A 12637-nucleotide genomic window follows, 5' to 3' on the forward strand; every position below is an offset into this window, starting at 1 on the left:
GTATATGAAGTATAGAGAAAATATTGTAATCCTAAAAAGAATCCAAAAAGGAGATTTCGACGAATTTCCACGTTTGAGACCTCCTTGAATTCGAAAAACACATTTTTGGAAAATGTCTGTCCGGTGACAAGGATAACTCAAAAACGCTTGTAGCCAGTAAGCTGAAATTTGTCTTTACAATAAATTTGTACAATTCTATGAAACTTTGAACAAAATCTATTCTGAGGAAGTTTATCTGTTCGGCTGTTCAAATATAAGTTAACACAATAACAAAACGAAAAAAGTGGAAGAAAATTCGGCACACAGATTTCTCATCTATATCTTAGATATCTGTCAAATTTTGAGTGAAATCCAACTATGAATGGACTGTCTGTCGGTTTGTACTTTCCTAAGCATGTAAACGTCATTAATGAAATGTATCAAATTTGATATGCGATTTTGTGATTGCAATTGTAATTCTGCATCATTTTGGTTCCAATCGTTTGGGAAAAAACGCGTCTGAAACACAAATCCACCTTTATTAGAGAATATACGAGAAAAATTTGGGGGATCATTTCCGCTGGTTTCTTGATTGTCTTATGAAATAGGGAATCTAATAATAGGATTCATTTCAGAAATAGGGTAAAGTTTGTCTTTTTGTTTGACTGAGTACTAGTTTTTTTAGTATAATTAGATACTGATTGCGTGTTGTCACAGTAGAATGAATTTTGTTTCAAATTCCAAATTTATATTAACACATTGTTTATGGGTCATGAGATTTCTCGTTTATTACAGACCGAATGTTGTAGCCGGAAGGCGAGAAATCTTGTTTCCATGTTTTTTCGACTAAATAGATGCATAACCAACCAGAAACGAATATTTAACACATTAAGGGCCGCAAGGAAATCTATAAGACATACGCCTGGGACCGCACGTTTTTGGGCAAACTTGTACATTCTAAAATCACCATAACTTTGCTATTTATGAAACAATAACTGTAAGGGACATGCAAAGCGAGATTACTCGTGAGCGGTCCGCAATAGATGGGACGCGCATCACGAGAAAACTCGTGAGCGGTCCTAAATGTCTTAAAACAAGATATTGCTGCAAATCGTGCTTCTCACCATCGAAGAAGGGAATATGCTTTACCGAATATCCTACTCTAAAGCATTTTTCAAGTTTGTGAAATAAATAATTGTTAAAATACAAAAAAATCTTATATAATAAATACATTTATAAAATATATAGTAATATTTAAGAATACTTTATGTAAATATAATACCAAATGGAAATTAAAAATATGCATATATGCATCCTACTGCTTGCCAAGCATGCTTCTAGAGCGTTCAAAATTTTACGAGCCCTGGGAGAGTGCAGAGCGCCATACGCGATGTATTAACACAATTTGGAAACTTTGACTGTTAGAATACTAAGTTCAGGGATGTTTCCTTTGATGCTTGTCTCTAATATCAATGGTGAATCCCCGATTTTGATGATCAATTTCGAAATCCGACATATTTAGAAAGAAGGTGAATAAACTCATGGGGAAATTCTTGAATAATCACACAGGAAATGGATCCACAGGCAATCACTGTCTTTCCAAAGAAAAATTTCGGAACATGCAGTGGCGGATTTAAGCAATCGGCAGCTCTAGACGGTTATTATATTTCTAATTTAATAACCCAATAATTTCTTGTAGGTTAATTTTCCTTTTATTAAATTTATGATGTGTTTGTTTTTATTGTTATTTATATATTAAGACTACCCAATATCGACAATTTTATTCAATATAATTGAAACATTCCTCTAACAACCAAGTGAAGGAATTGAAACGTAGGAAATTGACCAATTCTGTTTTATAAAGTCTTAATATTATCCTAATATTTTATAATTCATTAAATTTGTATTCTTCGCAAATTTTTTTTTTTTTTGGTCAAATAGGAAAATAAAATTCATTTTCATTACCTACCTGTGGCCTCCTCTCAGTTTAGTGAGCTTGTTTCGCCATTGAGTCTACTTAATTAGCAATCCGGCATTGGAGAAAAACATGCCACCAGTAGCGAAACGAAAGCTATTTTCTTAGGTTTATTGCCTACTAATCGCCTCAGGAGCCAATTAGTTCGCCGAGAATACTATTATATTTGATTTCGCTACATCCTACATCCATGCTCATCATGGCACCAAATTGTCTGAGCCATCCATTTAGAGCCCTGTTATTTTGCCTTCGGTAAGTTGTGTTTTTCCATTAAAAAGGCTTATGTACACGATACAGTCCCTTATGTACAGTCCCTTATGTACATGATACAACAATCTAGTGCTATTCAAAATATAAATATCTGGTTCATCTATTTTCGAAACTTCAAGTTGTTATTTCACATTTTTGTCTTAAAAATTGCACGCATGTTAAACAGGATACTTCATCTTTAGTTTCCAACAATGGAAGTGAATAACGTAATTAAGTAATTTATGAAACAATGAAAACGGTTTGAATTTCAGGATAACAATATAATTTATTGTTAGAAATTAGGTAAAAAATAATTTTAAATATTTCAAAAAATTACCATAATTATTGAATTGGTATCTTTAAAAAGATGTTTTTTAAACAGTGTAAAATCCGTTTTTTTGTGTGTGTGCAGTAATATCTTCGAAAGTTACCGCGGGAAAACTCTATAATGCTTCTTAAATTCTAATTAACTAAAATTCTTATTAATTGTTTAAAAAAAACTTCAGAAAATCACTCCCAGGTGCACATTTCTACCTTCAAGGCATATATGTACCAAATTTGAATGCTATAAGTCAAATTGCCTGGTCTGTAGAGCGCGCGCGCACACACACACTGAAATGGTATCTTTAAAAAGATATGCTTTTTATATTTGAAAACAGTGTAAAATCAATTATGGGGAAGTATTTTTTTAGAAAGTTATCGTGGGGAAACGTTAAAATTCAGCTTCATTTTTAATTAATTATTCTTATTAATTATTTTTTTATTATTTTCTTATTAATTATTAAAAAAATCACCCTTAGGTGCACATTTCCACCCTCACAGGTATACATGTGCCAGATTTGGATGTACTAAGTCAAATTGTCTTCTCTGTAGGACGCACGCACAACGCACACCTTTATTAATAGTATAGATAATATCTCACAATAAATAAATAATTTATACATTTTATAAGGAAGTGTGTAAGAAATTAACGTAGAATGATTCATTGTTGAAAGACAAAAATGCGTTGAAATTTGATTTAAAAATTGCACGATTTTTTTAAAAAAAAGTCTTGGACCGCAAAACCCCTGTATCCGCCACTGACAACCTTTATAACACTATATTCTAAAAATATTGTGAAAAAAAATGTGTATTGTTAACATGTGGGGGAGGACTTCCGAAATCGCCTTTGGACGAACCGATTACACCGCTCCAAATTCACATGCCATTCGCGTGCTGCTTCGATCGATAAACAAAAGAAAAACCAAACAGAATGATTCGCTTAATCAGAGAAAGAATGGCAGGGAGAAAGAAATCATCTTTTTTCGCAACGTTTCTAAGATAAGAGAGCGAGCGACAAGGTATCTTCCCGCCGACGGCACTCTTCCTTGTTTGCATCCGCCGAGAGGAAATCAAACAAGCAGCGGAGACCTTGGTTGTAAAAGACGCAATAAGTGGTGAGGAAGGCGAGGGTTTATTAAGTGTGTAGGGCTTCATTACTGCCTCCTTTTGAGTAGTGCACTCGCTCGAACTAGTGTCGCTTCCCCCCGAACGATGGAATCTGACGGCAACAGTGTGGACCGCGAGGTACCCACCAATGGGCATGGGGACCTGGCGTCTCACCTGAAGAAACGCATCGGACGACATGTGCTTAGGTGAGTGAGATGGAAAGAGTTTTCATGCCGATCCTGAAGTTGGAAATTTACTTTTCATAGCGCCCCTAACCGGTTTTAACTTCGAAATATAAAAATTTACAACGAATTGGAATGATTTTATCCATTATATACATTCAATGACGGATAGAGGCGTTGAGGGCTCCATGTAGTGAATATTATGAGGATGTTCTCTTTAAAAAAAATCGTGTAGTTTAGTCTGATATTTGAAACAAATATTTTTAATCAGCATACTAATGACTAATTTCAGTTATATTTTGATAGCTTTATAAAAATAAATGTTTTATGGCTGTTTAATTATTTGCCATGTCTCATACTTGCGCGGCATTCTCGTTTCGACACAATAATAATGAATTAGAGGCTCGCTCATTAAACTTGCAGTAACCAAATGAAAATAAAGAAACAAACATAAACCTGATCCATTCCTTGTCCCTTAAAAACTGCTAATATTTTCCTAAGATTTTATGATTGGAGATTTAAAAAAAAATCTTTTTGAAATTTGTTTCGCCTCTAACTAATAACATTATTTTAACCGACCTCACTACGGCCACTCTCAATCGGGCAACCTAGGCAGTTGCCTAGTCTGCCTAATTGGAAATTGTCAATCTTTGTTAATTACTTAATTGTCAATCGTTATTATTTACATAAAAAATATTCTTCAAAAAAATAGTATTGATTCTTGCACACGTTTAGAAAATAATTTAGCAAATTAGAAACATGAATGTTTTCTTTCAACTCTTTTACAGATTTTGTTTAAAACCTGCGATTAAAATTAAATTTCCGTTCATTGTTATGTGACTTAAAGTTATCTATCGGCATCCACAAGGGTCTTTTAAAAATATGCAGAATTATCTCTTTCATATTGACTATTTGTCATTGATTTTTTTATGCTCATATGTTCCGTCGATAACGTTGGAACTATTATTTGAAAAAGGCGATTGTTTAGTCATCATAAAATTCAAAAAATTATCTATTCAATGACCCAAACTTGGACTCGAGATATTTTTGCTCTGATTTCACCATTATATTTAGAAATAACTACGATAACACTAGTATAGATAAAATTTTAACATTTATTGAATGGAATACTACTATCCTGGTAAGTAATAAAATATCTAACTTGAAAGAGTGGTCTCTTTGACACTTTCTCGTATACTGTGTAATAAAAGCGTTATTTCCCTCTCATGCATAAAAAAAAATGTGAGGAAATGGACGTTACAATTTTTATTTTCGGTCCTGCTCGCGAACGTTTCGTGTTTCTCTGTAAAGTGAAGAAAATTGCTATACGTTTTAAGTACATTTTTGGAGTTTTAAAACTAAAATAACTAACTTTAATTATAATATCGCATGTCACATTTCATTTTTCTAAGTCATTGCGTTTACATATATGCAAATGTCCAGACTAACAGACGGTCACACCCTTTCACATTTGGCTTACATTTTAATAAAGATTTATATTTTAAATGCCAAAACTGTGCACCAAATTCTACGTATCTAGGTATTCGCATTTTACAGTTGTCTTGTTCACTTGCACTTACAGACAGGCGATTTCCTGTGACTAGATTTCGTTCAAAATTTGAAATCTACGAATGCAAAGTCTCTGTACGAATTTTCATCCATCTGGCTGAAAGTGTTTTTGAATTATGTTCGCAGTCTTACAGGTAGACGTAATTCAAAAAATGTGTTTTTCGAATTCAGGAGGGCTTGTAACGTAAGGATTCGTCGAAATCTTTCAAACTTTGGATAATTACAACAATTTATTTTTAAATTTCATATACGAGAAAGTAAAGATGTGTATAAAGTTTCATCGAGGACAAGGAATAACGCTGCTGTTAAAATATCACTTACCGTCTTGTTGCTTCGTGGTGTAGAGATGAAAATTGATTATTTGTTAGTGAGAAATATCTATTGCTGTTGGGGGATTTGGTCTAAAATTCGATGCAGGTCGACAATTTTAGTGAAATATAAAATCCCCTATTGTCTATCTAATCTGTTGTGTTTTTTATGTAATCAGAATGGCAATGCAAGGAGCAATAAAGATATTTTAAAAATGTTTTTATTGGACGACAATTCCTGACGATCTCAAATCTCTACGTGTCATTTGTCTTCAAGAAATAATAATAAAAAAATAGTACTTTTGATCAGTACTAATCTTTTTGTAGGCGCGTCATTGAGTTACTACACAAAATGGTAGTTTCCCGAAAGCGATTGGGATAATTTGTTTCCAGAAAATTCCAACTTCATAAAAAACGATTATTGAATTCACAACTATTGTTGCTTTTATAGAAACTTAAAAATCTTAAAAACTCCTGGAAATCTTAAAAGGCACATCTTTACTGAAATTTCTATCTAATACTGAAGAAAATCTGAGTCTTATAGATTTGAAAGTACAAAATTTATTTTGCTTTTTAAAATTTCGTATAAATGACTAGGAGGCTTCACCCCCTGCTTGCTTTCGCTCACCAACCCTGATGTCCTCAAATCATGTATATTCTCAGATAAGTGGAGTTTCCTGAGGGATTGTCCCCTTACTCTAGACAACAAAAGTAAATGGAGACAAACTGTTTTAAAAATATCATGAACAAAAAAAAGCTCAACTCCAAATAATATATTAGCAACAATTAAAATTCAGAAAAAGTCTCATCACAATTTTTTTCAGCAGAAATAAAGTATTAAAACATGAAATTAAAAAAAAAATTAAACGAATTAAATAAAAACTTTAAACCGTTATGTCTTTCTTCGTATTTGTTATTCATCTGGTATCACTAAACGCTCCGTTACTTTTAAAAAACAAAACAATGTAAAGTTAACACGTGTTTTGCTTAGATACTTAGATGATAACTAGCCTAGAGAAAAAAAAATTTCCGTTTCTCCAAAAAGGTAAACAAACCGGAAAACTATTCGCACATACCACACACGATGCGACTAAAAGTAGAATTAACAAATAATATTGTTTTGAACTCATTGGCTGTTACTTTAAAGTTAATTAAAGCTTTACTTTCCCTTTTTTGTCACCATTTCAACGGCAAGAGCGTTATAAAATGCATAATGACGTAACAAAAATTTTCATTAAATATTTCAAATAGTACTGGCAAAACAAATTTCAAATGTCATGAGTCAGGCGATTCGTTATCTACCAATCACAAAGCGAATAAAACGTAATGTTTATATCATTTTTTTTATATAATAGAAAGTCTTGCATATTATTTTTCAAACCCAAAGCATGATAACGATAATGCGCTTCCAAGTTTGTTCCAACTTCAAATTCCAAGTTTTTTCATTGATGCACTTAATATAAAGTGGCGCGACTTTTACTGCTTAATAAAGCGTAAATGAGATAATGTTTCTTTTGGTTTTGTTGCAAGTTTAGTTATATTAACGTCCCATTTAAAACAACACTGAAGCTATTTTGCGATGGACCTCGTCATTTTGAACCGAGGTCAGATGACGATTTGTTGTAAGAAAGGAGTTAAAAGAAAGAAGAACAATAATTATTCTCATATAAATCTTCTTTAAATGAAATGTACGAAAAATAGAAAACAGAAACTATTTGCTAGGGGCCTAGGCTCGGGAATTGCATAGAACAGAAAAAGAAATCTCCACTAATTCATGGAAAAATCGATGCAAATGCATTTACAATTGATTTAAAATATTACACAAATACAAAATTTGCTGATGTATCTAAAAATGAATCTGATTTCTTTTGATCGAAAGTAACTGAATTTGGATAATAATAAGAGATGGAAATTGGCAGCATTTGTACTTTTATAAACTGATTTTTCAATTTTTATCTCATAAAATAGGGAGTGTTTTATTGATTACAAAATTGTACAATACGCATTTGCTTTTTAAAATATCGCTAATGGGAGCTCTTGTGATTAAAAAAAAACCACTTCCTTAATTTCTTTGTTAAATTCTTTCTACTTTGTTTCTTTAATTTTTTTCCTTCAGATAAATAAATTTTCTTTCTTTTCTTTTTAATTTCTTTGTTACAATTTCAAAATTTGTTTGGCACATATGGAAAAAAAAATTCTTTTCATCGCATTCGTAGGAAGTTTTGTATTACAGTATTTACTAACGTTATGCATCTGTTAAACCCGAAAATCCCTAGTTTGAATTCGTGCCTCAGAGAGACTCTTGATAAAATCTTCAGGCCAGATTTTTCATTTTCTTTGTTTTTATTCCATTTAATTTATTTTTTCTAATTTGAATATGATCTTTTGGTTTGAAATGTGGTAGCATTAGCGCGCTTTAAATACAGTGCATCTCTCTTTTAATAGTTTTGATTCAAGAAATATTTACTTTTGAAACGGTTTCATAAAATTTGCTTTCATTTTTGATTGGTAGCATTTGTTAAGCCTAATTTTATATATTTCTGCTTAGAAATATAATTTTAAGATGATAGTTATAATGAAAAATGCCGTATATTATTTAAATTTTCATGTTACAGAATATTAGGTAATCATTTTATTTTTTTATTTTTAGTATATTAAAATAAACGTAAGTTCACTATAATTATTCAACTGTACTTAAATGTAATGCTCATTTTGGTCTCATTTTTGTTCGAAATTAATTTATCTTTGTGATTATGAGTATGAAGATTATCGCATCGCATTACCACAGATATTAGATTTGCTATTAGTAAACAAATGCGTTGGGAATCAAATTTTTTGACTGTTCTATAATGAACATTGCCCCTTTTTTACTTTCTTGCATGCTAAGTATAAAGTACTGCAATTGTCAAAGAATTCGAACTTGAAATTTTGACGAATCTTGACGTTGCTGGTCTCCTTGAGACCGAAAAACGCATTTTTGGCATTATGCCTGTCTGTGAACACAATAATTCATTAACGCTTTGAGCTGAAAAGAAAAAAATGTAGTATACTTAAGACCAATCTTGTTAAGCTCTTTAATTGTCGAATAATCTAATTAAATAGCGCTATGAATTTTAATGACACAAAACTGAAAACTTGCTGATATCTTGAAAAATATGAAGCCTTGTCTTGGAAAGTAAATATCTGTAATATAGTATCAATTATAATTTTTGCTTAAGCTGCTTTTTCTTTTTGAATTTCATAAAAAAAATATTTTCATAAGAAATAGGATAAATATTTTTTAATTCCATAAATTGTCCGTTTCATTTTGTGCATAAAACTAATTTAATTGTAGCGAAATAAATTTTAGCGATAATAAAATTATCGATTTTTTTTCACTTTCTCTTTTAAGAAGAATACAGGAAGTATTGAAATCGTAAAATAATTTCAACATTTTAACGGATCTTCGCGTTTCATATCTCGCTGTGTCGAAAAACACATTTCTGGCGTTACATTTGTATGTGAACACGATAACTCAAAAACCCTTTGAACTAGGTGGCTGAAATTTGGTATTTGGAATGACGACTAAATGTGTAGAGTTATATCAATTTTTTCACGGAATCCATTCATAGGAAGTCAGTCTGTCTAGCTGTTCGATGACGAATGATACGCGAATACTCCAAAACATAAAGAGCTAAACAGATAAAATTTGTTTCACATACTGAGCATCTAAAACATAGATTCTTATCAGATTTTGAACCAAATTTATGAAAGGGGAGAGTGCTGCCTATTTCTACTTTCGCATGCTTGTGAAAGCAATAACACATAAACGGATTGACTGAAATCAAAGTGATATATTATCTTTTAATTACAATTGTAATGCCGTGTCAAAATTTAGCTTCAATCGATCAGCAAAAAGATATTCAAAACGAATATCTTTAAACTTCAATAAAAACGTTATATTCATGTCAAAGATCTATATTTCATGATTATTCATAGCTATTGCGATGCAAGGCATTTATAGCTTTACCCAAAGTCCATGATTTTATGTGGCAAGAGGACGAATGCGAGAAAATTTCGGGGTGACCGCAACTGCTGGTTCTTATATATACTAACTCTTACAAATATAAAGTTTACTTGCTAAAGAATAACCTCTCATTTAAAACTGATATTTCAGCGGTTATTTCAATTTTGGAGAGATAATTTAATGTATTATGCAGCCTCGAGGAAGAGTTAGAAATAAAACGATTGGCTCCTAACGGTTTAAGTTTTCGTACTTCGTCATTATGCAGGTATTCTTACTTCAGTAGAAGGGCTTTCGTTTCCAGTCGTTTGAGGAAACGTCAGAGCAGTAAATTAAAATAGGTTTTATTCTCTCTGCGTAAGCATGTCGTCTGTCGCTCGTGATGGATAGGCATCCGTGCTGACAAATGCTCAATTTTAAAAGGCTGATGCCTTAGATAATTTCCTGCTTAATTTCATTAGATAGAGGCGGCGGACACTTTATTAATCGTGTTTTCTGAAGTAAGGGGGCTGTATGTAAGTTGAAATTTCTTATTTTTATTGTTCAGTCTTATAAAATATTTACATGATTATTAACTACCATTAGAGCATTTTTTTTCTTTTCAGAAATAATTATTAGATACACTAGTTCTGTCATACTAATTGTGACCGAAGCATCAAATGTTTAATAAGGTTTTGTTTTGATGGAAGAAAAGAACAAAAATCAAAATGACCTTTTAAATCAAAGAAATGACCTTTTAAATCAAAGAAATGACCTTTTAAATCAAAGAAATGATCTTTCAAATAGAAATTTGATAAGCATAAATTAAGTAAAATAGCGGAAATCTATGAGCAATAGGATAGATTTTAGACAACTATATACTTTTTTTTAAACTTAAAATTTTATAATTATAATTCGCACCATTTTGGAATAATTTTGATTACGTGAAATCAATTCTATGAGATTTTAAATTTTGCATAAATTTTATGGATTTTATTTCTAATCCCACCCTTAATCATCTGTTTTCACTTTCAAATTTCTCAGAAAAGAAGGGGCTATAATCAATAAAAGATCTAATGACAGTTGAAATAATACTTATTTTATTATTGTGTTTATGAATAATCGGGTGTATGCGAACAGGACCCTTAAAAGAAAAAGTAACCGTATACCAAATTTCGCGTGTGTTTTTTGGCGTGTGTTTGGCGCGTAACCATATATCAAAATTTGGCTTTTCATTAAATCTGATGATTCCTTGTCAAATATTGGGCGAAATCTGTTGATGACAAGAATATTGTTTCGACGTGTACATTCCGTTTTTTTTTTTTTTTTTTTTTTTTTTACTGTGTTATATTTCGTTTTTTTTTTATTGTGTTGTACATATATTCCGTTTTTTTTACTGTGTTGTACATATATTCCGTTTTTTTTTACTGTGTTGTACATATATTCCGTTTTTTTTTACTGTGTTGTACATATATTCCGTTTTTTTTTTTTTACTGTGTTGTACATATATTCCGTTTTTTTTTTTACTGTGTTGTACATATATTCCGTTTTTTTTTTTACTGTGTTGTACATATATTCCGTTTTTTTTCCGACTATGTTGTGCATATATTCCGCTTTTTTATTCTGCTATATATTCCATTGTTTTGACTGTGTTATACAATTAAATAATAGATAATTTGTAATAAATAACGATATTTATTGCAAATTTTGATAGTACAAATAGAAGTATGTATTGCAAGTACAAATACAAGTATGCACTGTAAATGGAAGTGTTTTCAATTTTTTAAAAATATTGTCTGTTTTTCTTCATGTTGAAATTTATATTAAAGAATAACATATATTTTAAATTGTTATTCAAAATTATGAAATAATACTCTTCCGTCTAAACCCATTTGATTTTATTCCCTTAAATTTGCGATTAATTTTATTTTATTTAAGTCTTGAATGAAATGAGCTTTAAATGAAACATTTTAAACGAAAGTAAGATAAAAACACAGTAGTTAATAAACAAAATAAATTCATAAAAATTGCTGAAGGTATTCCTTTTTCTTACAAAGGTTTCTATAATTCGCCTCATGACATTGCCTATCAACTTTTTGCAATATTTTCCTTCAAATTAATTCTATTTGGAGCCTATTCTTGATTGACGCGTTTCTTATGCGCAGAGTACGATTTTATCAATAGCTCGTCTCATGTTTTTCTACTGGAGCGCTCATGCTTTAATTGCATGCTGATCCGAGATATTCGTTCCGCAGGTGCTATTTACCCAAGCGATAATCAGCCGACCGCCGAGCCATTGTTTACTTCCAGAGCGAGCGATTATGTGCATTACAGTTTCAATACTTCTAAAATTTTTCAACGTCACTGATCGGTCGGATCGAAAGAATGATGACAGAATCGATGTTTGATAAATGAATAATGCAAGAATTTGATAAAAGATGGTTTTGCAATAAAGTATAGTAAAATCTGGTTTGAATCAGTCAAGAAGTCAATGTTAAATTGAAAAAAAAAAAAAAAACTTTTTGGTAAACGAGGTATGCAAAAAGAAAGTATTGTAAACACAAAATAATTCGACATAACATTGTTTCAACGAATCTCCATGTTTCAGATATGACCGAGTCCGAAAAGCCCATTAAAAAAATGAAGAAATATGTACTTCTATACTTCTCCCGGGGGGCACCTCAGACATGGGGATGAGAAAGTTCCGGTGTGGTGATTGGTTCTCGCCGCAGTGATGGATATAGAAATGGTGTTGGGTAAATAAATACCTCCTACCTAGATGGGACGTGCCTCTTATGGGAGAAGTTGTACTGTAGCCGGTGATGGAAACGCTAAGATTTCCAATGCATTTATTTTTTTATGTAGTATTTAGAGTCTATTGTTTTGATTCACGAGTTAAACTTTTTAGCGTATTATTCTGATGTGATATCAGATCTATTTAAGGAATTATTGAGAAAGTTGCGAT

The 12637-nt window shown here is 31.4% G+C and overlaps 1 protein-coding gene across 6 annotated transcripts in view; it reads left to right on the forward strand.

Moving 5' to 3' along the window:
• LOC129968732 (NAD kinase-like) overlaps positions 1-12637 on the forward strand; it is a 123233-nt gene that overhangs the window by 58959 nt on the left and 51637 nt on the right. Inside the window, exon 1 of one of the 6 annotated variants that reach the window (XM_056082919.1) lies at positions 3603-3837. The exons of 4 other annotated variants lie outside the window; for them this stretch is intronic. In XM_056082919.1, coding sequence (XP_055938894.1) covers positions 3737-3837 — 101 coding nt within the window. In that variant the 5' untranslated portion in view covers positions 3603-3736. Of the gene's footprint in view, positions 1-3602; positions 3838-10184; positions 10209-12637 lie in introns of those variants that run through there. One more of the 6 variants, XM_056082923.1, reaches the window with a different exon arrangement.

The sequence above is a fragment of the Argiope bruennichi genome, chromosome 5, assembly GCF_947563725.1.
Source record: "Argiope bruennichi chromosome 5, qqArgBrue1.1, whole genome shotgun sequence".
NCBI classification, from domain to species: domain Eukaryota; kingdom Metazoa; phylum Arthropoda; class Arachnida; order Araneae; family Araneidae; genus Argiope; species Argiope bruennichi.